The following is a 24,870-nucleotide window of genomic DNA, read 5'->3' as shown; positions in this document are numbered from 1 at the left end:
CTAAGTTCTGGGACAACTGCCCCCCCTCCCTCAACAGCAAAGGATGCTATAATACAAGTTCCCACCACATATGTGAGAGCAACCTAAATGAGCAGAACAACACAGGATGGTGAGAGTGTAGAAGGAGAAAGAAGAAATAGTGTATTTGCATCATCTTCTCACACTTCAGAATAGAACTCCTGAATGGGATCTCTCTTCTGTAAGGTGTGAAGAAAGGAGAATAAAGAACAGAACCAGCATCCATTTCAACATCTCCTGCTTACCTCCTGGATTTCTGTGGGAATTAATACTGCTTGAAGCATTGTTTACAAAGGGTGAAACCATAGGCCCTGAAGTTCCTTTGAGAAAATAAAAGTGTCTTGCAGAATTTACATGCTCCACAGTGAGCAAAGGGAATGACAAATTCTATGCATAAACAGCTTCCAAACCACTATAAACAGAAAAGTGAAATTATTCCAAAGCAGAAGTATAAATCCAATTACCGGTAAGTTTAAAATTAACAATGAAAGTGCTGAAACTTTTTTTTGAAGAGTGCACTGAACTATGAAAAATGAGCAGTATGATGGGAAATGAAGTAGTAAATATCCAAATGTTTTTAGATGTTTCAGGTTTTACCTGAAGACAGATGGATTCACTTGTGGACATTTATTTAGATACATCTTGTGCCTATCTTAAGTTCTAAACACCACAAGCTTAAAAAAAAAATAACGGATGTTTTTAATCCAACACAACAGTTTAAATCCAAGCACACAATCTCTCTCTTAGTAGGCTCATCACAAGAAAGAAAGAAAAAAAAAAAAAGCCCCAAGACTCCCATTACTAAATACCTTCTTACCATCCCCCACATATCAACCGACAGTTTCCCTACATGCTACACAAATAGGAGTATTTTAATTACGCTTTCAGAAGGCCTTTGACAAGGTCTCTCACAAGATGCTACTAAAGAAACGAGTCATGGACTCAGAAAAATAGTCTTGTCATGGATGAAAAATGACCAAGACAAAAAACCAAGCAGACAAATGGCCAATTTTCATCAAGCCAGTAGTTTACCAAGTTTCCATATTAGCTCTAGTATTGGTTAATATATGCATTAAATTATGTGGGAAAGGGGGAATAAGGAGTGAGAAAGCAAAGTCTGCAGATAACACAGAGTTAAAGTCCAGAGACGACTGAGGAACTTCAGAGGGACTTCACCATACTGGGTAAACGGGCAACGTGATGATAGATGAATTTCAATATACATTGGAAGGAAATATTTGAACTAACAGACCTTATAGGATTCTGTAATATGTTAGTCTAATCCTGGTTACTGGGCTCAATGCAAGGATAAGTGGATTGGTAAGTGCCCTGTGATGTGCAGGTCAGACTAGATTATTAATACAATCTGGTGGTCCATTCTGGCCTTAAATTCTACGACTCTATAATCAGAGGCATAGAAAAACTCTCCTATGAAGACACTGAAAAGATTAAGATCATTTCCTTTAGCAAGGAAATGAACAAAACTGGGTCTGATAAAAATATATAATTAGTAGTGGTGAGAAACTAACTAGGAGCTACCTGAGAAAGACCCCACTACCAAAAGGAAACATTCCTGAAAGCAAAAGGTGGCAAATTCAAAACTGATAATTAGATTGTGGAACTCATTGTCACGGGATATTGACTCTTACTAAATGTTTGGCCTTAAGAAAGATTGATAATAAGAATACCGAGTTACAACAATTATTGCAAACAGTTCTAGAAGGGATTAAAATCTCATAGTTCATGTTTTAAACTGCTCTCTTGCTATTAGGATGAGACTTTCCTGGGGACCGATTGTGATGGGTTGGGTCACAGAAACCCGCTTAGGAACTGCCACCTGATGTATTGAGACTACCTCTAAGCCAATATGCTGAGACTACCTCTAAACTCATTTTCCCTGCCAGCTTGGGACTTCAGTACCTTGCCTTGTTGTGCCAGACACGCTACCCTGCTACAAACACAGACCCAGGGCTGAGCCACGTCCCCCACAAGCTGCAGGCTTAACTGAAAACAGCTTAAGAAGTGTTCCTCTCTCCAGCACTCAGATACCCAAATCTCAATGGGGTCCAAACTCTAAATAAATCCATTTTACCCTGTATAAAGCTTATACAGGGTAAACTCATAAAGTGTTCACCCTCTATAACACTGATAGAGAGATATGCACAGCTGTTTGCCTCCCCAGGTATTAATACATACTCTGGGTTAATTAATAAGTAAAAAGTGATTTTATTAAATACAAAAAGTAGGCTTTAAGTGGTTTCCATGTAATAGACAGAACAAAGTGAATTACCAAGCAAAATAAAATAAAACAGGCAAGTCTAAGCCTAATACAGTAAGAAAGTGATTATAGATGAAATCTCACCCTCAGAGATGTTCTTTTACAGACTAGCCTCCTTCTAGTCTGGGTCCAGCAATCACTCACACTCCTGTAGTTACTGTCCTTTGTTCCAGTTTCTTTCAGGTATCCTTCGGGGGTGGAGAGGCTAACTCTTGAGCCAGCTGAAGACAAAATGGAGGGGTATCCAGGGGTTTATATAGTTTCTCTCTTGTGCATGAAACCCCGCCTCTCCCCCTGTGTAGAATCACAGCTCAACATGGACTTTTGGAATCACATGGGCAAGTCACATGTCCATGCATGACTTAGTCGTCTACAGGCCAAACCGAAAGCTCAGATGTGGACTGGCGTCTATCAAGGTCTATTGTTAACCAAGTACTTGCATTTACTTGAATAACCCCTTCACACTATGTTGACCAAATCTGCCTTAGGTGCTCTCTACTGCAAACACTTTAAATACAAGCACAGAGCCAAAGCTCATAACTTCAGATTTAAAAATGATACATGCATATGAATAGGATGAATACATGCAGAAGAACATAACTTTTGAAAAGATATGTTACATGACTTATCTAGCATAAAACATATTCCAGTTATGTCATATTTACACTCATAAGCATATTTCCATAAAGCATTATGGGGTGCAACATCACACCGATTATTCCACATCTGCTTATTGGGGGTACTGGCTTTTTTTTTTTTCCTCTGCTGCTGGCCACTCTCAGAGGCAGGATATTGGACTAGATGGACCATTAGTCTAATCCAAGATGGCAATTCCTATAGTTCTAACTAAATCAGAGGAAAATGTGGCAAACATTTGATTTTGTTTGGGAATAGGGGTGACAGACTTCAAAATATTTATTAATTATAAAAATTAAACATACAAAAATATTACCACACGCTGTTTTACACATATTGTTTGAGAATTTAATTACAATTAGTAAATCAATAGGAAACACACACACAGGTGATAGAAGTTTCTATGCTGTATACTAACTTCATTATATTTTTCTCCTAGAGAGCCAGGCAATAAAAGTTACCAGGCTGAACCATTTTCTGCACGTATTTTCAACAGTAAAGAGTCCACTTTAGTCTTGTATAGAGGGTTCTTTCATGTCTGGAGAATAGTTTTGGATAGATGGCTCCTCAAAGTCCAGACTTTTAGTACTTGAAACTAGTATGGGAATGTCACGTATTATGGCCAGAAGGGAAGTATCCAATAAAAATTCCTACCTCATAAGCAAAGAGTAAGGAATTGACGCAAGTTTATTTGTGGCTCCAGGCTTTGCTCTAGATGTTTCGGAAGTTATTTTCTCCCCGCTCCTCTGTAGACAAAGTTTAGGGCAAAGGCAGCAAGTAGCCTGTAAACACCTCCCACCTTGTTGAAAGTACTTTTGTTCACTCATGTGTGCGCTTGCCAAGAAAAACTTCTGCTCTTTTCTTCTTTCTTCAGCCCTCTGTCCCAGCATATACCCAATATATTCATCCCAGAGTTAACCCTTGCTCTTACCCAAGTTTTAACCCAATGCTGTTATGGTTCATACACAAGAACTTTTTACCTGAGTTTGGAGGTGCTTTCTCCCCAGCTAGCTAGCACAGCTGGGTTAGAGTTCAAGTTCTGCTTTAACTCTGTCTGAAACCCACACGCTTTTACAGTGAAGACAAGCAAAATCACACTAGTGCTGCTAATTCTCCAATACTTTCCCAGTTCCCCCGAAGGATAGACAAGTTGTCCCACAACTGACTGGGAAAGAATTCTAGAGCACCTTGTTACAAAGAATGATAGCATATGCTGCTGACACACACACAGGCAAGTCCAGAAACAGCGAGGACACAGTAATTTGGGCATAGCTGTGCAATGGTGATGTTCACACATAGGTTAGGGTAAATTCGGGGCTTGGCTACATTTGCGAGTTACAGAGCATTAAAGGAGCCCTGGGCCCACTTGCTCACTACCCGGCCACACTGGAAAGGCACATAGAGCGCACTGACTCCACGGCTGGTCCGCTCCTGGTACTCCACCTTGGCGAGTGGAATAACGTTTTGTGTGCCCACGCTGGAGCGCCGCGGCACCAGTGTGGATGCCCTGGTCTGTTACTGTGCTCTGATCGGCCTCCAGAAGTGTCCCACAATGCCTGTTCTAGCCACTCTGGTCATCATTTTGAACTCTACTGCCCCGCCCTCAGGTGACCAACCGTCAGACCCACCCTTTCAATTCTCTAGGAATTTTGAAAATCCCCTTCCTGTTTGCTCAGCCAGGCGTGGAGTTCTCTCAGCGAATCTTTCCAGGTTACCATGCCTCCACGAGCCAGGCGATCCCCAGTATGGAGCAATGGCGAGGTACTGGACCTCATCAGTGTTTGGGGGGAGGAAGCTGTCCAGTCCCAGCTGCGCTCCAGCCATAGGAATTATGATACCTTCGGGCAGATATCAAGGGACATGATGGAAAGGGGCCATGACCGGACACACTGCAGTGCAGGATTAAAGTGAAGAAGCTGCAGAATGCCTACTGCAAAGCCTGCGAGGCAAACAGCCGCTCCAGTGCTGCCCCCACGACCTGCCGTTTCTAGAAAGAGCTGGACGTGATACTTGGGGCCGACCCCACCTCCACTCTGAGTATCACAATGGCCACTTCAGAGCTCAGCTCAACAAAGTGGGAGGAGGAGGAGCAACAGCAGCAGCAAAGCAGGAGTGAGGGTGCTGAGGCGGAGGAAGACACCCCGGAATCCCTCGATGCATGCAGCCAGGAGCTGTTCTCAGGCCAGGAGGAGGTAGCTAGTCGTGGCAGCTGGTGCTTGGGGAAGGACAAACACCAGAGGAGGTTCCCAGGAAATGGTTTTTATTTTGGGAAGAAAGTTATTTGGTGTGGGCTCTTGGGGTGAGGAGGGTTAGGGCGGCATACATGCCTAGATGCAGAATAGGGCATTGATGTGCTCTCTCAGATCGTGGTAATCGACCTCAGTGATCTCTTCAAAAGGTCTCATCCAGAACTTGGGCAATTTATTTGCACAGGTTTCTCGGGAGAGCCACTGTGGTCCGTGTCCCAGTAAGGCTAACTTGCCCCTCACGGCACAGTGCCGCGGACAGGGGGACCATTGCTGCACACAGGCAAGCTGCATATGGGCCAGGGCGGAATCCTCATTGCAGTAGAAGACCCTCCCTTGCTTCCCAGGTCACCTTCAGCAGCGAGTTATCTTCCAGGACGAACTCCTGTGGAAAATGTGGGGACAGTGTTCAGTATAGGGGCCCCCTGCCGCTGTTGGCTCTCCCCAAGGCACAGAAACCCAGAGGACAGTACAGCCGTGAAACGATCAGTCATGCCTGACCCTATGCTTACTCACCATTTTGGGGCTCCTGTGGGTGATGTGCGCTCGCTTTGGGATGGGCTATTGTGTATACTGTGCTTGCCCTTAAGTACGGGGGAATCATTGCTCTGTCTGGTGTGAACCATGCTGCCTCTGTCAAGTGTTGCATTTTGCCTTTACAGATGCAACCTTGAGATCTCAGCTGTCCATGTTATCACCGGCCAAAAGACTCCAAAGAATCAGAAAAAGGCCACGTAGAAGCGAGGAAGACATGTTGCATGAAGTAATGCAGCATCCAAGTAATGAAAATAGAAAAGTGCAGGAGTGGTGGGACAGTGAAAGGAGGATCCGCCAGCAGAATGAGGAGTGCTGGCACAAAAGCACGGTGCTCCAGCAACAAAGCACGGATCGGCTGATAAGCATAATGGAGCACCAAGCGGACTTGATCCAGGCGCTCATAGCCATGCAGGTGGAACACTACCGTGCCCGACCCCCCCTGCAGCCCTTGTCCCAAAACTCTTTCCCTTGTGCCCCCATGTCACCTCCAACCCACTTTCCCCAACATCCGGGTTCTTACCACCACTGGCTGCCTCCAACACCTGTAGCTTCATCTACCAACCCGGAAAACTGCGGGCTTGGCTACTCTTACATTTTATAGTGCTCTAACTTGCTGGTTCAGGGGTGTGAAAAATCACCCCCCTGAGCGCAGCAAATCCGAGCACTTTAAAGCGCTAGTGTAAACAGGCTCCGAGCACCACAGCTCCCAGTGCTCGGAGCTAATCCCCTCGTGGAGATGGATTACCAGGAGCGCTGGGAGAGCTCTCTCCCAGTGCTCACGCGCGACCACACTCGCACCTCAAAGTGCTGCCGCAGGATCGCTCCCGCAACAGCACTTTGAAGTTTCCAGTGTAGCCATACCCAAAGACCCTTACCCTCTGCACTCAACCACCATGCAGTATAGCCATCCTGAAGTGCAGCACTCATTGCACAGCACTCCAGACAGGAAGGCTGAGTATGATAACAGGACACACGCAAATCTGTGATTGTACCGTTCCCCACCCTCTTGCCCTTTCTGTTTCCCAAGCAGTTGTGTTTCTTTTCAATAAATGAATTCTCTTTTCAACAAATGGATTTTTTAGCTTTGAAAACATTCTTTATTATTGCATAAAGTAAAAGATACCTTAGCCCAGGAAAGAAACAGGCACTGCAAGTCAGCGTAGCAAACACAGATTCCTACTAACATTGGAACCACTGCACTTCACTCGCGTGCAGGGCACCACACATTACTGGTGGCTTTCAGCCTCAAACTGCTCCCTCAAGACATCCCTAATCCTTGCAGCCCCGCACTGGGCCCCTCTACTAGCCCTGCTCTCTCTGGCTGTTCAAATTCAGCCTCGAGGTGTTGAACCTCCGAGTTCCATGCCTGAGTGAATCGTTCACCCTTCCCTTCACAAATGTTATGGAGGGTACAGCATGCATAACTGCAAGGATGCGGTCATTGACCAGGACCATATAGAGAGCGCCAGCGATCCTTTAAATGGCCCGAAGCACACTCCACAGTCATTCTTCACCAGCTCAGCCTGTTGTTGAACCACTCCTTGCTGCTGTCAAGGCTCCCTGTGTAGGGTTTCATGAGCCACGGCATTAAAGGGTAAGCGAGGTCTCCGAGGATCACAATGGGCATTTCAACTTCCCCTACGGTGATCTTCTGGTCTGGGGAAAAAGTCCCGCCTTGCAGCTTCCTGAACAGGCCAGTGTTTCGAAAGATGCGTGCATCATGCACCTTTCCGGGCCAGCCTGCATTAATGTCAATGAAACACCCACAGTGATCCACAAGTACCTGGAGAATCATAGAGCAATACCCCTTCTGATTAACGTACTTGGAGGCTAAGTGGGCTGGTGCCAGAATTGGAACGTGTTCGCCATCTATCACCCTCCGCAGTTAGGGAAACCCATTTGTGCAAAGCCATCCACAATGTCATGCACGTTACCCGGAGTGACGGTTCTTCTGAGCAGGATGCGATTAATGGCCCTGCAAACTTGCATCAACACGATTCCAACGGTCAACTTCCCCACTCCAAAATGGTTAGCGACCAATCAGTAGCTGTCTGTAGTTGCCAGCTTCCAGATTGCAATAGCCACCCGCTTCTCCACCATCAGGGCAGCTCTCAATCTCGTGTCCTTGCGTTGCAGGGTGGGGGTGAGCTCCTCACAAAGTCCCATGAAAGTGGCTTTTTTCATCCGAAAGCTCTGCAGCGACTGCTCGTCATCCCAGACTTGTATGACAATGTGATACCCACCACTCAGTGCTTGTTTCCCGAGCCCAAAAGCGGCATTCCATGGTGCTGAGCATGTCCGTGAATGCCACAAGCAAACTTGTGTCATATGCGTTACTCAAGTCAATATCATCGTCGGAACCCTCACTGTCACTTTGGATCATAAGGAATAACTCGACTGCCAAACGTGACGTGCTGGCGAGACTCATCAGCATACCCCTCAGCAGTTCAGGCTTCATTCCCGCAGACCAAAAGGGAAGACAGAGAGCGCAGTACAAAAAACGTTGAAAGATGGCTCCAAATGTGGACGGAAACACAGGAATTGCTAGGATGTGAACCGATGCATCATGGGGAATTGGGACAGGACCCAGAATGCCCTGCACCTCCCACCCCCTTCCTACAAGCCACAGTGCCGGAATGGGAAGAGGTGCTCTGTGGGATAGCTGCCCATAATGCACCACTCCCAATGCTGCAGCAAGTGCCACAAATGTGGCCATGCCAGTGTGCTTGTGCCTGTCAGTGTGGACAGACTGCAGCGCTTTCCTTACTGCACTCTCCGAAGGCAGGTTTAACTCAAAGTGCTCTACATCTGCAAGTATAGCCATGCCCTGGGCGCAAATCACTCTGCAGTGAAGATATACCCGGTAAAGTAATAGGGAGTGGTCGCTTTATCCCAGTCATGCCATCTTTACTGGGCCTTCCACCAGTGCCACTGAATGTCCAGCTGAATCTAAGGAAGGACAGCCAAACAGACAACAGACCCTCCAAAGATGTGTTGTTCTAAGAGTGGCTCATTCCTTAAAGTAAGTGAGAAAGAAATAAAAGGACCACTTCCTTGGAAAAGGACAGAATCCTTCACTATAAGGATCTAACTGATCGCACCAAAATTCCTAGAAGCACTCTGTAAACATATAGTAAATTCAGAAGCAACCTACCCAGTGGCAGTATGTTTTTTTCCTGAAACATTAACTTTCTGTACTACTAGATGACACATGGTTAAAAAGTGTATTTAACAGACAGCATTTTACATTGTGCATTTTTGCTACGCACCTTTTATTCAAGTTTTTTTAAAAATGAAAGCTGCTCCCTATGCTCACTTTAATGTAGTAATTAATAATATAAATCAAAGTCCACTTTCCTTGAAGTGACATATGCGCCTCACTCAGTCAGGTGCTGCTATGTCTCAAACTAGCCCAGTTTAAGAATCACGGAGATATCCCAGTGCGACACATCCTAGGGGTTAGACTATCAGTGTCTCAAGGAGTCTAATGTCTGTTTCACTGACACCCACAGAGCGCCGAAAAAACGCGTTAACCACCGGCTAAGAAACGCACCCCCGAGGGGATCCTCGTCCCAGGGAGCGAGGTGGCGGCGCGGCGCAGCACCCTTGTGGCCCGTGTCACACAGAGCTTCCTCCCCATAGATCCAGTTAACCGGGCAGCGGAGCTGAGCGCAGCGGCGGTTTCGTGGAAGCAGGAGCCGTTCCCCCGGCCGGGGCTCCCGCCTGCATCCAATCCCAGGCAGAGCCCCAGGCCCAGCCCCCTCGGGGGGCAGCGAGGCTGACAGTGGGTGACTCCGGCCGGGGCCACCCAAGAGATCGGGGGCAGGGGCGTGAAGCACGTTACCCGCCCCCCCAGGAAAGGGCGCGTCGCTGTGTTTCAGCTTCCCTCCCCCGCTCGGGACATCCAGGGCGGAGGCATCGCCCGCCCCAGCTCGCGCGGGACCAACGCTCCAAGGAGCCACCGCGCGTAGTTACCTCACTTACTTCCGCCTTCCTCCCCTGCCGTCGCACGCAACCGGTGACGCTTTGCCGTCCGCAGCCAATGACGACATCACGGCACGTGCGGGAAAGCCTCGCCCTGGCGCTGCCGAGTGAGGGAGGGCTGCGCAACGCGAAGCTGGAACGCCGTAGTTGTAGCTGCCGTTGGGTGGCGGCACCGAGCCCGGTCTCCTCCTTCGCAGGGGCGGGACGCGACACGTCAGGGCAGAAGCCATGGACAAACACGCGAAGGCGTCGAGACTTCTCTCGGGTGGGAAGGGGGAGCGGCGTTTAAGCATGTTCGAGAAAGACAGCGTGAGCACTGCGCAGGCGCGGAGTGGGGAGGGGAGCTGGGCCATGTTGGGCCGGGAGGGGACTCGTGCACGCGCTTGGACCGGAGCGGCGGGTCGGGCACCTGTGGCGCAGGTCCCCGCGCTCTGAGTGAACAGAGCATAGTTGCGCATAGCCTCTTGGGGGGGGGGGCGAGAGACGAGGGAGTCAGTGGGCGTTTTCTGCCTCTGAGTGCAGAGGGGGCGGGAGGCTGAGGTTCCAGCACGAGCCCATTGGGGTGGCTTCTCCATTTAGAGCGCACCAGCCTGTCTGCCCAGCTTGCTTCCAGCTCTGCAGAATGTCATCGGTGCCTCCATCTGGCAGGGATCAGGCCTGGCCTGGGGCAGGGGTCACTGCACCCTCACCTCCAGACTCCCTGTTTACGCTGGCTGGTGTGCAGGCTGGTCCACTGCACCTTCTGTTCTTAATTTAGATGCTCCTGCGAGACTTATTACTACTCATGGTTTGTGCTTGGCTCCTGGTCGCAATGGTTCAGCTCCATAAGCTGTCTGCTCTGCTTGATCCGTGTTCATCAAAACCTGGTCTTTTATAAGACCCTTCACACTAATCCCTCTACTGCTATATCGCCGCCATCTGGGACTTGACACATACTCTTGCATCAGGTTGTACCTCACTCAGGAGAGGCCCTAGTCATTTTCCAAACCAGGGAAGAAAACACTGCCTTCGTCCCTCCCCCCACAGCAGCAGAGCAAAAAGGGGAGGGAAGCAGCACAGCAGCTTGGTACCACTGGAAGGTGGCATAGAGGGTGGCTGCCCCCCCCCAAATCACAAGATTGGCTTTCAAAGATGATGACATAAAAATATTGTATTGTCTGGTTTTGTGGTCTGTCTTTTGATTTGTTTTAAACTCTCTTTATGCATCCCCAGAGTGTGTGCGTAACTGTTAGTGTTGCCCACTGTCCCAAATATATGGGGTGATTTTGGCCCATGCTGCAGGAACTTTCACTCCCATGTCCATCTGTCTCCTGCCCAGAAATTAATACTGTCACTCAGTCCTCCCATCAGTTCTGTACCACCCCCCGGCCTCATCTGTGCTCTTCCTAGGGTAATTCACACCCTCTCCCAGGCTTCGGGAGTGCAACAGGATTCCACTTCTCATGCTGGGATGGGGCCAGCTCCGGGATGGTCCTTACCCTCCTGCCCCTTCCTAGGCCAGGTGCTATAGTGGAGAGTGGGAAGAGGTGCAGAGGCACCATTCTGTCTATTTCTCACAGGTGAAGGGAGCAGAACTGTGATGAACTGCTGGGTTCTTTGCTCCTTCCTGTGAGAATAGCAAGCCATAGGGAAGAAACTCTGTGGGCTTCCGGCAGAACTGAACTTCATGAGGGAGCTGGATGATCTAGTATCATTACAAGACAGGCTCCAGAACCCTCTGAAATCCTGTTATTCAAGAAAAAAAAATCATAAAAGTTAACAATGCTGCAAGCTTCTCTCTTAAGCACTTCAGTACCAACTTCATTCAGTACTTACCCTTGAAGCATGACTCTTCCATAGATCTTCACGTTTACTTCACAATGGTACAGTGTCATTGGCTTGTCTTGGAACAAAAGTTCTCTGTGCTTGGGGATCTGATTCCTGAGGTGATTCTGTTTTCCCAGCCAATGAGGTCAGAATAGCTCCATACACAACATTGGACTGATTCTAAATTGGGCCATGTACTTTTGAGAGATGCTCTGAAAAGGACCACACTTAAAATATAATGCAATCAGAGAAAATGATTGCTATAACATTTACTAACATTATTTACAGTGCCAAAAGTACAACAAATATGAAGTAAAATGGTATTAGTAACTGCATTACTAAAAACTACTAGTAGACTTATTTATGACCATTGAAAGGTTTTTGGTTCAGAGAATGATAAAGATAAGACTTAGTAAAACTGGCCCATGGTCAGAGATCTTTAAAAGACCTAGGTTTGCCTCCTCATTCAATGGCCCTTTCAGCATAAGGAGAATTTATAACAATCTCAGTTCAATTGGTATTAGCATTGTTGGGAGCCTTGGTCTAGACAGGCTGCTGGCTGCCACTGATATTTTTAACATTGCCTCATGTAACCTACTCAGAGGATATCTAATTAACATGTCATTGAAGACCTCTCTGACCAATCTACACTAGGACTTTCAATATTGCTAATTTTGGAACTGAACTGGTGTGAGCAATAGTGGGAGATTTTTAGAAAACGTCCTCACTGTAGACAGCACTGATTTGTGTAAGTGACTTCTCAGAGAAGAATCTGCATGGCTTTCTTTGTTTTTGAGCTTATCATCCTAGATGTCTCCTATCCTTTCCTCTCTCCAATGACTGAAATAAAAGTTTTTGTGAGCCCCTGACTGGACATCTTTATAGATCTTTTGAAAGTACTTAATCTCTTCAGCCTATCTATATGTCCTCCATATTCTTAGAAATTTTCATTCACCTTTTAGCATCACAGCCTAGCAGCTGGGACACTTTCTGCTCAGGTGCTTGTTCCATTCTGCTGCCTGATTAAGCAGCTGATGACTCTACCTGCCCTAAACTATCCCTGCAACCTGAAATTGAAGCTAGCGACTGAGGAAACCGCAAAATTGATCTCAAAATAGTCTTTTTCAAACATGTTAAAAATTGAGTTTTACTATAAAAATGTATTTTCAGAATAGCAACACCATTTGATAAAACTCTTCTTCAAAATATGTTGCACACATGTATTTCACTCAGGTGTGTGCATGCCCAGCACACCACAGCTGGAGAGTTTTCTGCAGTAGTACTGTCTGGAATGTATATGCCCCTGCACATCTTCGTGGTCCCTCCTGAGGCTATATAAGGGCAGCAGCAGCCTGCCCCCCTCAGGTTCTTCTCATCGCCTGTGGCCTGATTGGGAGCTTCCCACATGGTTTACCTTGCTGTTTTTTTCATCTGCATAGTTAGCTAGTTTAGCTTTTCCTTTATCTTTAATAGTTGGCCATTAGTACCAATTAGTTGTTGGTTTATTCTTTCAGTTTCAGTGCTAGGCACTGTTGCTACCGTTGTGCTCTCTGGGCTTTAAGCACTGCCCATCTTCTGAAGTGTTCACACAGTGCCGCGCCCCTTCCCCCCCCCCCCACTTTATGGCATACACCAGCCTTCTTAGCCTCTATAGCTATGTGCATGGATAAATACAAAGACTTGAGTGTTTTTATTCTCATTCTGCACCTCACTCTGTAGTAATGATGGCTGCCAATGAGAAATCATGACCAGAGAGACTTAAGTCAACTCCCAAAGAGAAAGAACCCAGGAGACTTGATTTACTTTGGAGAAAAATTTAGTCCACCTCCTCCTCTCTTCAAATGTTCATAGCAAATCAGCGGGTGGTTTTAGCTAAATATGACTTTGTAAGCTGAGATGCAATGTTTAAGTTTATTGAAAAATTATCTGAAAATTTTAGGGAGGAATTTAAGGCTTTCCTGCCAGAAGGTTACATTGTGACCAGGGTGTCTCTCCAGTCTGTGCTTGGTGCAGCTTTTTCTAGAGTGATGGCCTCTGCAATAACAATGAGGAGAGCGTTCTGGGAATAGCTAGTTTGTTGAATATCCATATCGAAGACTTTCCTTTTGGTGGTTGTCCCTTTTTTTGGACAAAACAGATGAGACCTTACATTCATTTGAGGACTCACAAGCTGCCCTTAGCTCATTAGCAATATATATTCTAGCCCCTAGGAGACACCAGTACAGGGCTCAACAGCAGGAATAGAAACTATTATAAACAGCATTTTTACCATAAGACACAGACTTTTCAAAGACAAAGCACAATTCTCAACTAAGGAGATTATCTAACTCAAGCATTGCATAGACAATCATCCTCAATAAGTATGGGGAAACAGTCCATTTGACTTCCTCTTTGAGAATAGCAATGCAGTTGTTGTTGATCTCCCCCCATCCCCTTAGTCCCCTATTTGGGGACACATTATTCCATTTCCTCAGTGCTTGAGAATCCATAACTATGGACAAGTGGGTCCTAAGCATTGAGGGACCTAGGATATTCCATCCAGTTTCTTTCTTTTCCCCATCCTCACTCCTCTGCACATACCGCGTCTTTCTTCAGGGACTCTTCTCGCTAATCAGTGCTTCTTCAGAAAGTTCATACTTTGGTCTGTTTGGAAGCTATAGAGGAAGTTCCCCTTCAGTGTTGGGGATAGGATTTTTCTTCACGATTCTTGCCCATTCCCAAGTCGAAGGGCGATCTGAGACCCATTCTAGATCGGCAGAATCTCAATAAGTCCATAAAAATACATAAGATTTCACATGGTCTCTCTAGCATTGATTATTCCTTCCTTAGGTCGTAATGGCTGGTTTGCTGCCTTCGATTTATAGGACAATGTAAGAGAGTTTATTCAGTGGTAGGCACCCCGTCGTGACTAGGTGTGGAGTAGCAGCTCTTCACTAGACTAATGCCCCTATCGATGGTCTCTCTGGCACCGTGGTCGTTTTCTGCCTCGTAGCTTACCAGTGACTGAGCCCTCTGACTAGTTCACAGACTTTAGTTTGGATCACAGTTGTCCCAAACTAAAATGTCTTAACACAAAAATAGAACCTTCTTCCTTCTCTGGGGCTATTTCTCAGCCTCTGTCCTGTTTGAGCAGAGTCTCCCCCAGGCCTCCCTGCATGGAGAGCTTTTCCAGTCTCTCCCCCTCAGGTTGGCTTAGCCCCAGGCTAAGCCACCCTGTTACAAGTACCTACTTCCATGTGTCGGTTTTTCCAAGTCACAGGAAGTTTCTAAGATTCCTGATAAAAGACTTCCTTTTTGCCTGTCATCGGCCCATAAATATTCACCAAATGTGTGAGGGTAGTGCTGGAGTCTATACACCTGACCTAATATGCCAGGCGGTGCCTGCGCGGCCACCAGGGGCTGCTGAAGTCGGTCTATTGGCTGATCAGCTATCCCTTAGACATGTTTCTCTGTGTATCTGTTTTGGGCCTGGCATCTTTGGAATGATGGATGGATCAGAACAATGTGTGCAGGGGCATTCCATTCTCTTGTCCCTTTGCATCCAAAACATATATCACCAATGCATCCCTGATAGGGTGGGGTGCTCTCCTGGAGGGTTTACTAACCCAAGCTTTATGGACGGAACAAGAGGTGACCCTTCACATCAATGTGCTCGAACTTCAGGCAATTCACAAGGCCTGTCACACTTTTCTCCCTCACATTAAGGGACTGTCAGTTCAGATTCTGACTGACAGTAGAGCTACGATGTACTGCCTGAACAGACAGGCAGGAGCAAGATCCAGTCAACTTTGTCAAGAAGCTGTGAAATAATGGGACTTATGCATCAAGGATGATATTACTCTTATTGCTTCCCACTTACTAGGCTCCCAGGACCTCTTGGCTGATCATCTCAGGAGGAGATTTTCCCAAAACCATGAGTGGTCTCTGAAGAACAGTGTGCTCAGAACCATCTTTCATGCCTGGCGTATCCAATCAGTCAGACTATTTGCAACAAAAGACAAGAGGAAATGCCATGAGTTTTAGTGTCAAGTGGGTCACAGCCCAGGCTTTTTGACCCCTGCTTTTCTCCTTCAGTGGGGGAAGAAGCCTTCTGTACATATTTCTCCCCATTCCTCTCATCACACAGGTGATTTTTTCAAATTAAAACAAGACCATACCAAAATAATTCTTATAGCTCCAGCACGGTTGTGACAGTGCTGGGTTCTCAGATCTTCACGGCCTCTATTTGACCTCCATGGACCCTGCCTTCATTTCCAGATCTACTTTCCCAACAACAGTCAGTTATTATACCCAGGACTGGATAGCTTGCATCTCACAGAATGGATATTGAGGGGCTATATTAGGCAGATAAAGATTGTTCATTGGCAGTTCAGGAAGTATTGCATAACAGCAGATTGGATTCTGCTGTATCTGTTTATTTAGCCAAGTGGAAGCGGTTTTCAATCTGGTCTGTTCCCCATGCTGTACCTGCAACAGAAGCTAGGATACAGGATATTTTATAATACCTGTTACATCTGAAATCCTCAAGTCTTCTCTAGTTTCCCAGAGGGTCCATTAGGAACGATCTCAGCAATTCATCCATCAGCCCAGGACAGATCAGATTTTTCTAACCCAATAGTTTCCAGATTTTCAAAGAGGATTGTTCGGCTTTTCCCCCAGTGAAGAATATGTAGTTGCCTTGGGATCTCCACATTGTGCTACCTGTTCTAATGGATCCTTATAAGGTTCCTTGAGTCTCAGGGCCAGGGTGCCCCCCTCAGCAGCAGTGGTGAATCTGTGCTCATGCCAGGTGGGTCGATCAGGCATTCTGCTCCACAGCCGAGCAACTGGGCTTCATTTCAACAGCTATTCTCCAATCCCACACCCCTTGAATATAACTCCTTGACTTTACTATTCCAAGACCACTAGTTATAATTTAAGATATACTCCAAATAAATGCATATATCCACATTTACATTTTTGGAGATACATGTGTATTGGGTTTGGGTGGCTTAAAGTGCTGCTGGAAAAGAGTTCAGATTAGTAAATGGAAGGACATTGTTTACAGCTGAGCCCATTGAACTTTGGTTTCATGGCACCCACTGGATGAACTTAATGTCCAGTTCTCTTTTTTAGGCAACGGAATCTCCTGTCAGTTACACAGATAACTACTATAACTAATACTATTTTGGTTCATGTTTTTTTTTTTTTTTTACAAAACTAATAGAATACGACAACACAGAGATTAGGAAGTCTAAAATTATTGCCCTATAAATTGTATGCAGTGTTGTAGCCGTGTCACTCCCAGGATATTAGAGAGAGAAGGTGGGTGAGCTGTCATCTTTTATTGGACCTTCTGTTGGTGGAAGCTCAAAAGCTTGTCTCCCTGCCCTATGAATTAATGTTTAGGGATGGATTGCTCCCTTCCACAATAAAATCCCTGAAGGGAATAAAGGGAGAAGAAAACTTGAGTTTCCCCTTGTGGAAAATTTTCCATTTTGTTTAATCAGCAAACTTCTCAGTCACTGAATAAGATGCAGGGTCTGCTACTAAACTTTTTGAGTCCTGTGGATCCACACCGATGTTGAAAAATCAGTGGGAGGTCAGGGTCATCAGCATGAAGACCTTGTGCCTCAGTGTGAACTTTGTCTCCCTGGGCACTCCACCTTCTTCTCCTTGGCTGTGGCTGCCTCATGTTCCTCTTAAAACAAGCTCCACACTTTGGATAGGGCTTTGTGGGAAAGGTAATGTAGTTCCAGGCTATACAAATTTTGGGGGGAACTCCCCTTAAACATCTGTAAAGCTACCTCATTGTCCTCCATAAAATCCCTCCTTAAAACTCTCCTTTGTCATGATGCCTACAAAAATGGTTAGCTGGGGTGTTGAGACCACTGCCCATCCTGCCCACTGTTACTGTGTTACTGATTCCTTGTACTCCCTGTTTGTGTGTATTCTCTTGTCTTTTTTTATATTTTGATTGTAAGCTCTTTAGGATGGGGACTGTCTTTTTGTTCTCTGTTTGTACAGCTCCTAGCTCAATAGGGGCCCTGGTCTGTGACAGAAGGCTCCTAGGTGCTACTGCAATACAAATACTACTCATAATTACATTTCCTAAGGAATTTACAAGGGTTTAGTCTGGGGATGATGGGTGTCCCTCTGGACCCCATCCATCATGGGGCAGCCCACTCCCTGTTCCCTACCACCTCCTCAGAACAGATCCCAAACCCATGTCTTTATGTCTGTATCTCCATAGGATTGGGGGTTGGTACCATAGTGGCAGCAGACCCACCTTCTGGGTAGGAGAGGTGAGACCTACACAAGGAGGATCCACTCTAATCATGGCTGGGGAAATGTCACTTTCCTACCCAACAAATCTGCTTTGTCACTGTGTATATATTTAGGATCATATGCATTCATCATAGTGACAAAAGTATGTTTATGCTACTTTTGACTCCTGGTAGAACTGCAAAGTCAACACACCTCTGGGAGACTGATTTTGATTCCGTTTTGTCTCTGCATCATTAGTACGATTACTTAAGTTTCAACTGCAATGCCAAATTCTGCCCTCAGTTACTATTGAAGAGAATGACATTATACTAGCATGACTGAGGGCAGAATTTGGCTGTGCAGAATCTTTATGAATCATAAAGATGAACAAACAAAAATGATCACTGCTTCACTTTCAGATCCTGTAATGGGTTCCCTGGGGTGCAATCTGGAACTTGGGTATCGCTGAGCCCTCTGGCACCAACCTGGGCTCCTTCTCACACTGTGATGCTGTGACAAGCTGCAAACCTTACTAGGTGCTGCACTTACACAGCCATCCACAGGCAGGGATGCACCCAGCTGAGTAACATGAATGCTTCTCCTAACCACTCATGAACTAACAATAGAGAGGCTCTGGCCAATTCCCCCAGCTCCCAGCCTAGGACCTCAGGGCTGTATTGTCCTGCACTGGTCAGAAGCCTGGCCAGTGTAAGTTTATTACCCGTCCGCCCCTCCCTCAATGTGGAGAGAACATGCTTTCCACATTGTACACTGTGCAGATTTTTCAAGCATTTCAACCAAAACACACTGTTTAAGGTAAAATATAAAACAAAATCTATCTTTCTGTAGTTAATAAATCTCAGTGATTATAAGTTATAAGCGTACAGATCAAAGTTGGTTACCTAAGAAATACAAGTAAAATCGCAATCTGAGTTCTATAAACTAGACAGGATTTGAATCAAGCAGTGTCTCACCCTATTGGTATAGTTCCTTAATACACAAGCTGGGATTCTCCTTTCCATTCTGGGACCACCTCTCTAGTTCAGTCTTTGTCCTCCAGATGTGTTTCCAGGTGTTGAGTTGTGGGAGGGAGTGAAGCCAAGTGATGATGTCACTTCCCCTCTTTTATAATTTCTTCCAGCTTACTGGAAAGATCCTTTGTTACGACAAGTCAAACAGTCTCCATTGCCTATGTGCTCTCTCTGAGAGGTCTCCATTGTATACAGTTCCTAGGGTAGTCCTTGTGATTGTGGATTCCCCTTAATGGGCCATCATCAGTGTCTGGCTGCTCAGTTGTACTTGAAAGGCTGGTTATGGGTGTGCCCAACCTCGTAACATATTTCAGTAACACATATAACAAAACTTCGTAACTTCCCATACAATGGTACCACTTACAATCTAACAGGATATTCATGTTCAACAGATCACTTTTACAATGATACCTCACAAGGTATACTTTGTACAAAACATAATTATATGACAGTGGTGAATATGGGGGTTCCAGGGTGCTGCTTCAGGCACTGAATGCCACAGGTCCAAAACTGACTTTTTAGTTCTTGCAAATAGAAAAGAAAACATTTCTGCTTAAAATTGAGCAAATTTTATCTGGAAGTCATTGAGACACAACAAATATGCATCTCTGCAGTGCAGTTTGTATAGTAGTTTTTCAGAATATAATCACACAAAAGATCAATCAATAAACAAATCAGTAATAACGTTTATTATACTGGTATTGTATACAACATCAGCACCAGTACTGAAAATTTTCTACTGGTAACACAGGTGTTTGGATAAATGGCTGGGATTATGCTTTCCAACACTTTTGAAAGATAGTGAAAAGGATTTATTGGCAGATTGATTGAGGGTTTCTTCTCCCCTGAGTGCTCTGAGTGCCCAATTCTGCCTGCAAAGAAGTCAACATCAAAATTTGCATAGACTTCAGGGGAAGCAGAATCAGAGCTTAGGTGAGAGGATATAAACTTTGGCCCTTTTCCCAGAAAGAACATCAGATAACTAGCACACTCCTCAATTATCCATAACAGAGGTGAACAATTCACAGTCTAGTTTTTTTTTCAAATATCTGCTAAGATGATCCCAAATAAAATTCAAGTCTTTCCCTCTAGCCATACCATTTTGAAGTGTCAGAAAACTTTCAACAATCAAATACCAAAGAGTGATACTAAGCTTTATTTTTTCTTTTGTTTTAAAAAGCATGCACAGCTCTTAAAAGACAGAATGAGAAATTCAAGCCATGAAGTTCACGGTATGGAACCAATGGATGGGGAATCGTTTGCAGAGTTTGGGAAAAGTGAAATATTTACATTGAAGACTAGCATGGCAAAAATAAAATATGCCAATACGTACAGAATGGAGCCATATAGGAAATTCCAGGCTCATTTAGTAAGAAACAAAGCTCAACTTATACTAACGGTAGAGTAATACTTTTTGTTTAAGTTGTCTGTATGTAAGATACTTAATTTTAGTGTAAATGTTAGGCCCCAGTCCCTCAAAGACAGCCATGGGGTTACTACAAAGTTACTATAAAGTTAAGCATATCCATAAGTCTGTCCACGTGCTCATCACAGGCTCTAAATTGTAAGATACTGAATGTCTTTTGCAGGGTGCTTGCTGAGCACCAGCAGTGAAGGTGGAAGTTGAGGGTTTTCAGCTCTTTATGGGATTGGATCTCTTTTCTGTTGATAGATTAAAATGGGTCAGAGAACTATCCAAAATAAAATAAATAGGAAATTGTGGATTTTTTGAATTTTATTCCCTTAATTGGTTCGGGTGACATTTCATGACATGAGAGCAAAGTATTCCTGGTGGAGTCCCTCTGGTGTTATTAACAACAGTCTGATTGCCGTATATGAAATCAAGTTAAATGGAATGAGGGACTCTGTTCTGGAGAATCTACTGATACAGTCTATAGTTGCCAAAGAGCAGGGAAATTGTACTATTTACCATGAAAACTAAGAACTAATCCCATTGGCTCTGCAGTGCAGGAGACATGTCGTGGGTATGCAGACTAGATGCTCCCTAGGCTATTTTCCATGAAACTGAGTCAAAAGGAAAAAAGTATACTTCTGTTCATTTCAAAGAAAGTTAAGATTTGTTAAAAATGTTTTAAAGTGAAATATTTCAATATTTTGACAGATAAAGTGTTTCACAGTAAAAATGATTAACTTTTTATTTGGGGACGTCATCTATTGTGTATAAACATTCCAGTAGTTTACTTCCTTTTTCTTTATAGCTAAAAGTAAGATTTATTTATACAAAAGCTTGTTAGGATGGAGATTACAATTTTTTAAAACTCTTTTGATAGCAGAGACTTCAAAAAACCAAGTATAATGGTGCGACTAGTGTCTTCTTGTGTAATTCAATCTCAGAAGAAATATTAAGAGCTGTCAAGGACATGGGCTTTGATCGCTATAAATATGTAGTAACAGTCCTAATCTTGCAAAAGACTGGTCAGGCAATAAAAGTGAGTAGACAGATTAATTTACTCATAATATTTTCACAAACTGAGTTAGATGTGTGGGGCCTTATTGTGTCTCTTGGGCATACTACCACATTCAGGGTGGTCCAGATCTGCATTGCTTTAGGGTGAGTTACCCCTTGGAGCTCTGAGGTGCAGAGGAAGCTCGGCTGCTCTGTCTTACTTAAAGGATGGCAGCATGTATACCTCACCATGGCTGACTAACACTGCTGGTCAGTGTGACGAGGACACAACAGGTTTGCCTGAGTAAGTATTACAGATTTAGCCCGAGTGTATGTTTCAGTAGATATTTTAAAAGTGATAAGGAAAATCACTGAAGAACATTTTTTGGCTACCAGATTTTCAGAGCTCTTAAAGTATATTTTCTCTAAAAGAAAATAAAATGCATTTAATAAATGATAATAAAACATTCAAACTCCCTTTAATTTGCAGTTTTATATACATTCTTATTATTTTTAATAAATTAATATAAACTAGCTGCACCTATATAATGCTACATGTTCATTGTAAAGTTCTAATCTGAAAAAATTCCTTAAAACAATTTATTAGTACTTTGTTCTTTTCTCCCCAATAGATGTCCAGCAGATGGGTCTGGGATGTTGCAAGGGACAACTGGGTTTCAGCTAAATGTGAAACAGAATCCTTTATTTCATTGGCTTTGATAATGGCTTGTTATTATGAGTAGTTCTCTAAAAGCAACCTCTGTTAACGGTCATCACAATACTCTGTATAATTGTTCAAAAATCTTCATAAAGTTACAGTTATTTTAGAACACTTCCTTTGTTAAGTTAAAAACAGTTGATACATTGAAATTCACATACATTTAAACAAATTTTACCAATTCTTTTCTATAATTTTTTTAAAAATGTATATGGGAGAGTCCATACTGTATACATCTGCTGTGTTTATGAATTTATGACAGGTACAAAGAACACATTTTGCAAGGTGCTGAATGGGGCCTCGCACATTCTAAAGAATGGGTTCCAACAAATTACATGTGACAATTCCATTCATAAAAGGGAAATATTCTGCTCTTTGAGGTGACTCTGAAACAGAAAAGTAACATTGTATTTACTCTCAGTTGTCATATTCATCAAATTCCACAGCAAGAATCTCTTCAGAGATCTAGTAGTGAGGAAAGCCACTGTAATGTGGCTTATTTTTAAAATCTTTTCTTAGATTAAATACATTTTCCCTACTGTAGCCAGCTGTTTTTTCTTATGCCTGTTAAACTCTCATTTTTGTACTTTCAAGTTTGGAACATTCCATTTAAGGTCCCAGTCCTGCTCCTGTTGAAGTCAGTAGGAGTGTTGTCATTGACTTCACTGATACCAGGATGGACCCCAAATTACAAATCATCAGCTGTTTTATAATCCTTAGTCTGGAGGCTGATATATTGTATTTAGTGGATTCAATGACTTTTTTTATTTCATCGGACTGGTTTGTAATGACAACAAAGCCAGAAGAGCTGTAAAATCCATTCAGTGACAACCTAAAATCTTTGGAGATGGATATGTAATTGACAGTTAATGACAACAATACATATATATATTGAAAAGAATGGCTAAGACAAAATTTGCAAAGTACTTATACAGAATGTTAGAACTGCTAACATTATTAACCTAACAGTGACTCAAATCTGCTATTATTTCATTGATATTGTTCAAACATAATGATTCAAAAGAAAATAAATAGTATTTGTTTTCAAAATAATATAGATCATGTTTAATTTTCTGTTACATAACCAAGCCATCAGGCATTTCAAGGTTGTAGTTAATGCCTTTGACTACAAAGCAAGGGTAGCTTTAGTATCAGGGTTCATGAGTTCAGTTGTACCCGTAGAAATCACCCTTAGTGCTGGCTCTTGTCCCATGAGGCTGTGACCATGTACCAGGTCACAATGCCCAGAGCAGGGAGCCATGCCCAGCCCTGTGGGACAGGAGCTGCTGCTACTGGACAAGTGTAGTGCTCTCTCACTCTTCAAGCCCACTGCCTCCTCGCACCCAGGACTTCCCCTCCCCATTAGCATTGTGGTGTTGGGGAGAGGGTGCTGATTTGGGTGGTCAGTATCCCCTCTTTAGTATAGTGCATGCATTGAATCAGGAGGCTACGTCCACCCCTGCCACAAAGCAAATACTTCTTACATAGACAAGGCATCAGAATGGTAATTTCACCTGGACATGGTAACAACTGGCTTCTTCAAGCTTAATAAACTTGGGCTCCACTCCAGTAAACACTTAAGCAATGGGTCAAGTATGAGGGGGTAGCTGTGTTAGTGTAAATGTAAATATATATATAAGCTTCTTATTCTGTAAATGCTAACACACACAATAATTTTGCACATGTGAGTGGTCCTAGAGAACTCAATGGGACTAAAAGAAAAGGAGTACTTGTGGCACCTTAGAGACTAATCAATTTATTTGAGCATACGCTTTTGTGAGCTACAGCTCACTTCATTGGATCCGATGAAGTGAGCTGTAGCTCACGAAAGCTTGTGCTCAAATAAATTGGTTAGTCTCTAAGGTGCCACAAGTACTCCTTTTCTTTTTGCGAATACAGACTAACACGGCTGCTACTCTGAAACCTGTCAATGGGACTACTTCCAGGAGTAAAGAAATATGCACACATGCTTAAGACCTTGCAGAATCAGGGCCTTTTCTATAAGTAGGCTTTGCATAATTCAATTTTTAGTTTTGTATAATTTTGATGAATAATACTGGTTTATTTTTAAGCTTTTTTTCTGTTTGCATTTTCACAGTTGCACCAAATTATGGATATTAAACATTTTTTATTTTTATTGATTGAAATTTTCACAGTTGCAGGAAATTATGAGGTGTCAGAAAATAATTAATGACAAATGTTAAGATTCAAAAAGTTCAAACTTTATAACTGTGAAAACACGAATTGTCAACATAACGTCAAAATATATAAAGTAAATATCCTTAAATCAAACGTAAGTTCTTAAGCACCATTTTTATTACTTTGCCTGTGTAAATTTTCCATTATTGATGGAATTATTTTTTATCAGTTTGTGTGTGTATAGTGAAATCAACATTTACCGATAAAAATCTTTCAACACTCTATAAGAGTTTATCCATATTTTATTCTGCATTTGAACAACTTGAATGGTAATGTAAGTCAGAGGTCAACACGGAGGAGGTAATCCACCCTTTAATGACTGGACTGACGTGAAGCTAGAAGCCAAACTTTGTACAGTGTATGGTGGGGTAATATGTTCAATATTTTCTCTATAGTAAATGCTGTAGAACAAAATAACTTCAAAGATTTCTTTTTTCATAGAAATGTTTTTTATGGAGAAGAAATTGTGCAGTATGTAAATATATAAAATGTCACTGGCTGACACTTTAATATTCTAAGGCTGTCACCGACTGTAACACTATGTAATACTGGTCCACCCAGTGTTGGTGCACAATTCAATTTCTTGATAGTATATTTCAGTTATTCTTAAAATTAAAAAGTTTCTATAAGCTTTGAGGACATGATTTATTTCTATATGGCATGAATAAATATAGATTTACAGATCCTAGCATGCAAATTTATCGTCTTATAGGACAGGGCTAAATCATGCGTGCAAATTGTGCGTCAAAGTTGTGAAATGGGCT

General features: G+C 43.6%; 2 protein-coding genes across 11 annotated transcripts in view; one reads left to right on the top strand and one right to left on the bottom strand.

The window, feature by feature from the left end:
• The window catches only part of ERMARD (ER membrane associated RNA degradation), a 31,483-nt gene extending 21,653 nt beyond the window's left edge, over positions 1–9,830 (bottom strand). For 2 of the 10 annotated variants that reach the window (XM_048843961.2, XM_048843964.2), the window contains exons 1-2: positions 9,691–9,829; positions 2,381–2,517 (exon numbers count right to left, since the gene is read on the bottom strand). Coding sequence is in view for 6 of the 10 variants with exons in the window: in XM_048843960.2 (XP_048699917.2) it covers positions 264–302 (39 nt within the window). In the remaining 4 variants the exon portion in view is untranslated. Of the gene's footprint in view, positions 1–263; positions 431–2,380; positions 5,485–9,268; positions 9,652–9,690 lie in introns of those variants that run through there. The other 8 variants (XM_048843960.2, XM_048843956.2, XM_048843958.2 and 5 more) reach the window with 8 other exon arrangements.
• Positions 9,831–9,860: 30 nt separating this feature from the next.
• Positions 9,861–23,668, top strand: DYNLT2 (dynein light chain Tctex-type 2). Its single transcript, XM_048843967.2, has 4 exons — positions 9,861–10,008; positions 19,963–20,181; positions 21,074–21,232; positions 21,822–23,668. Exons 1-4 carry the CDS (start codon positions 9,928–9,930, stop codon positions 21,930–21,932), a joined length of 570 nt encoding a protein of 189 aa, XP_048699924.1. The 5' UTR covers positions 9,861–9,927; the 3' UTR covers positions 21,933–23,668.
• The last annotated feature ends 1,202 nt before the right edge of the window (positions 23,669–24,870 follow it).

The sequence above is a fragment of the Caretta caretta genome, chromosome 3 (genome assembly GCF_965140235.1).
Source record: "Caretta caretta isolate rCarCar2 chromosome 3, rCarCar1.hap1, whole genome shotgun sequence".
Classification (NCBI taxonomy): Eukaryota; Metazoa; Chordata; order Testudines; family Cheloniidae; genus Caretta; species Caretta caretta.
The sequence above is the reverse complement of the archived record's forward strand: the minus strand, read 5'-3'. Positions and strand labels throughout refer to the sequence as shown.

Coding starts and splice junctions, on each gene's coding strand:
- DYNLT2 (XM_048843967.2), top strand. CDS start 9,928: ATGGACAAACACGCGAAGGCGTCGAGACTTCTCTCGGGTGGGAAGGGG. Junction 10,009..19,962: donor GCATGTTCGAGAAAGACAGC/GTGAGCACTGCG, acceptor TGTTTTAAAAAG/CATGCACAGCTCTTAAAAGA. Junction 21,233..21,821: donor AGACTGGTCAGGCAATAAAA/GTGAGTAGACAG, acceptor TCTCCCCAATAG/ATGTCCAGCAGATGGGTCTG.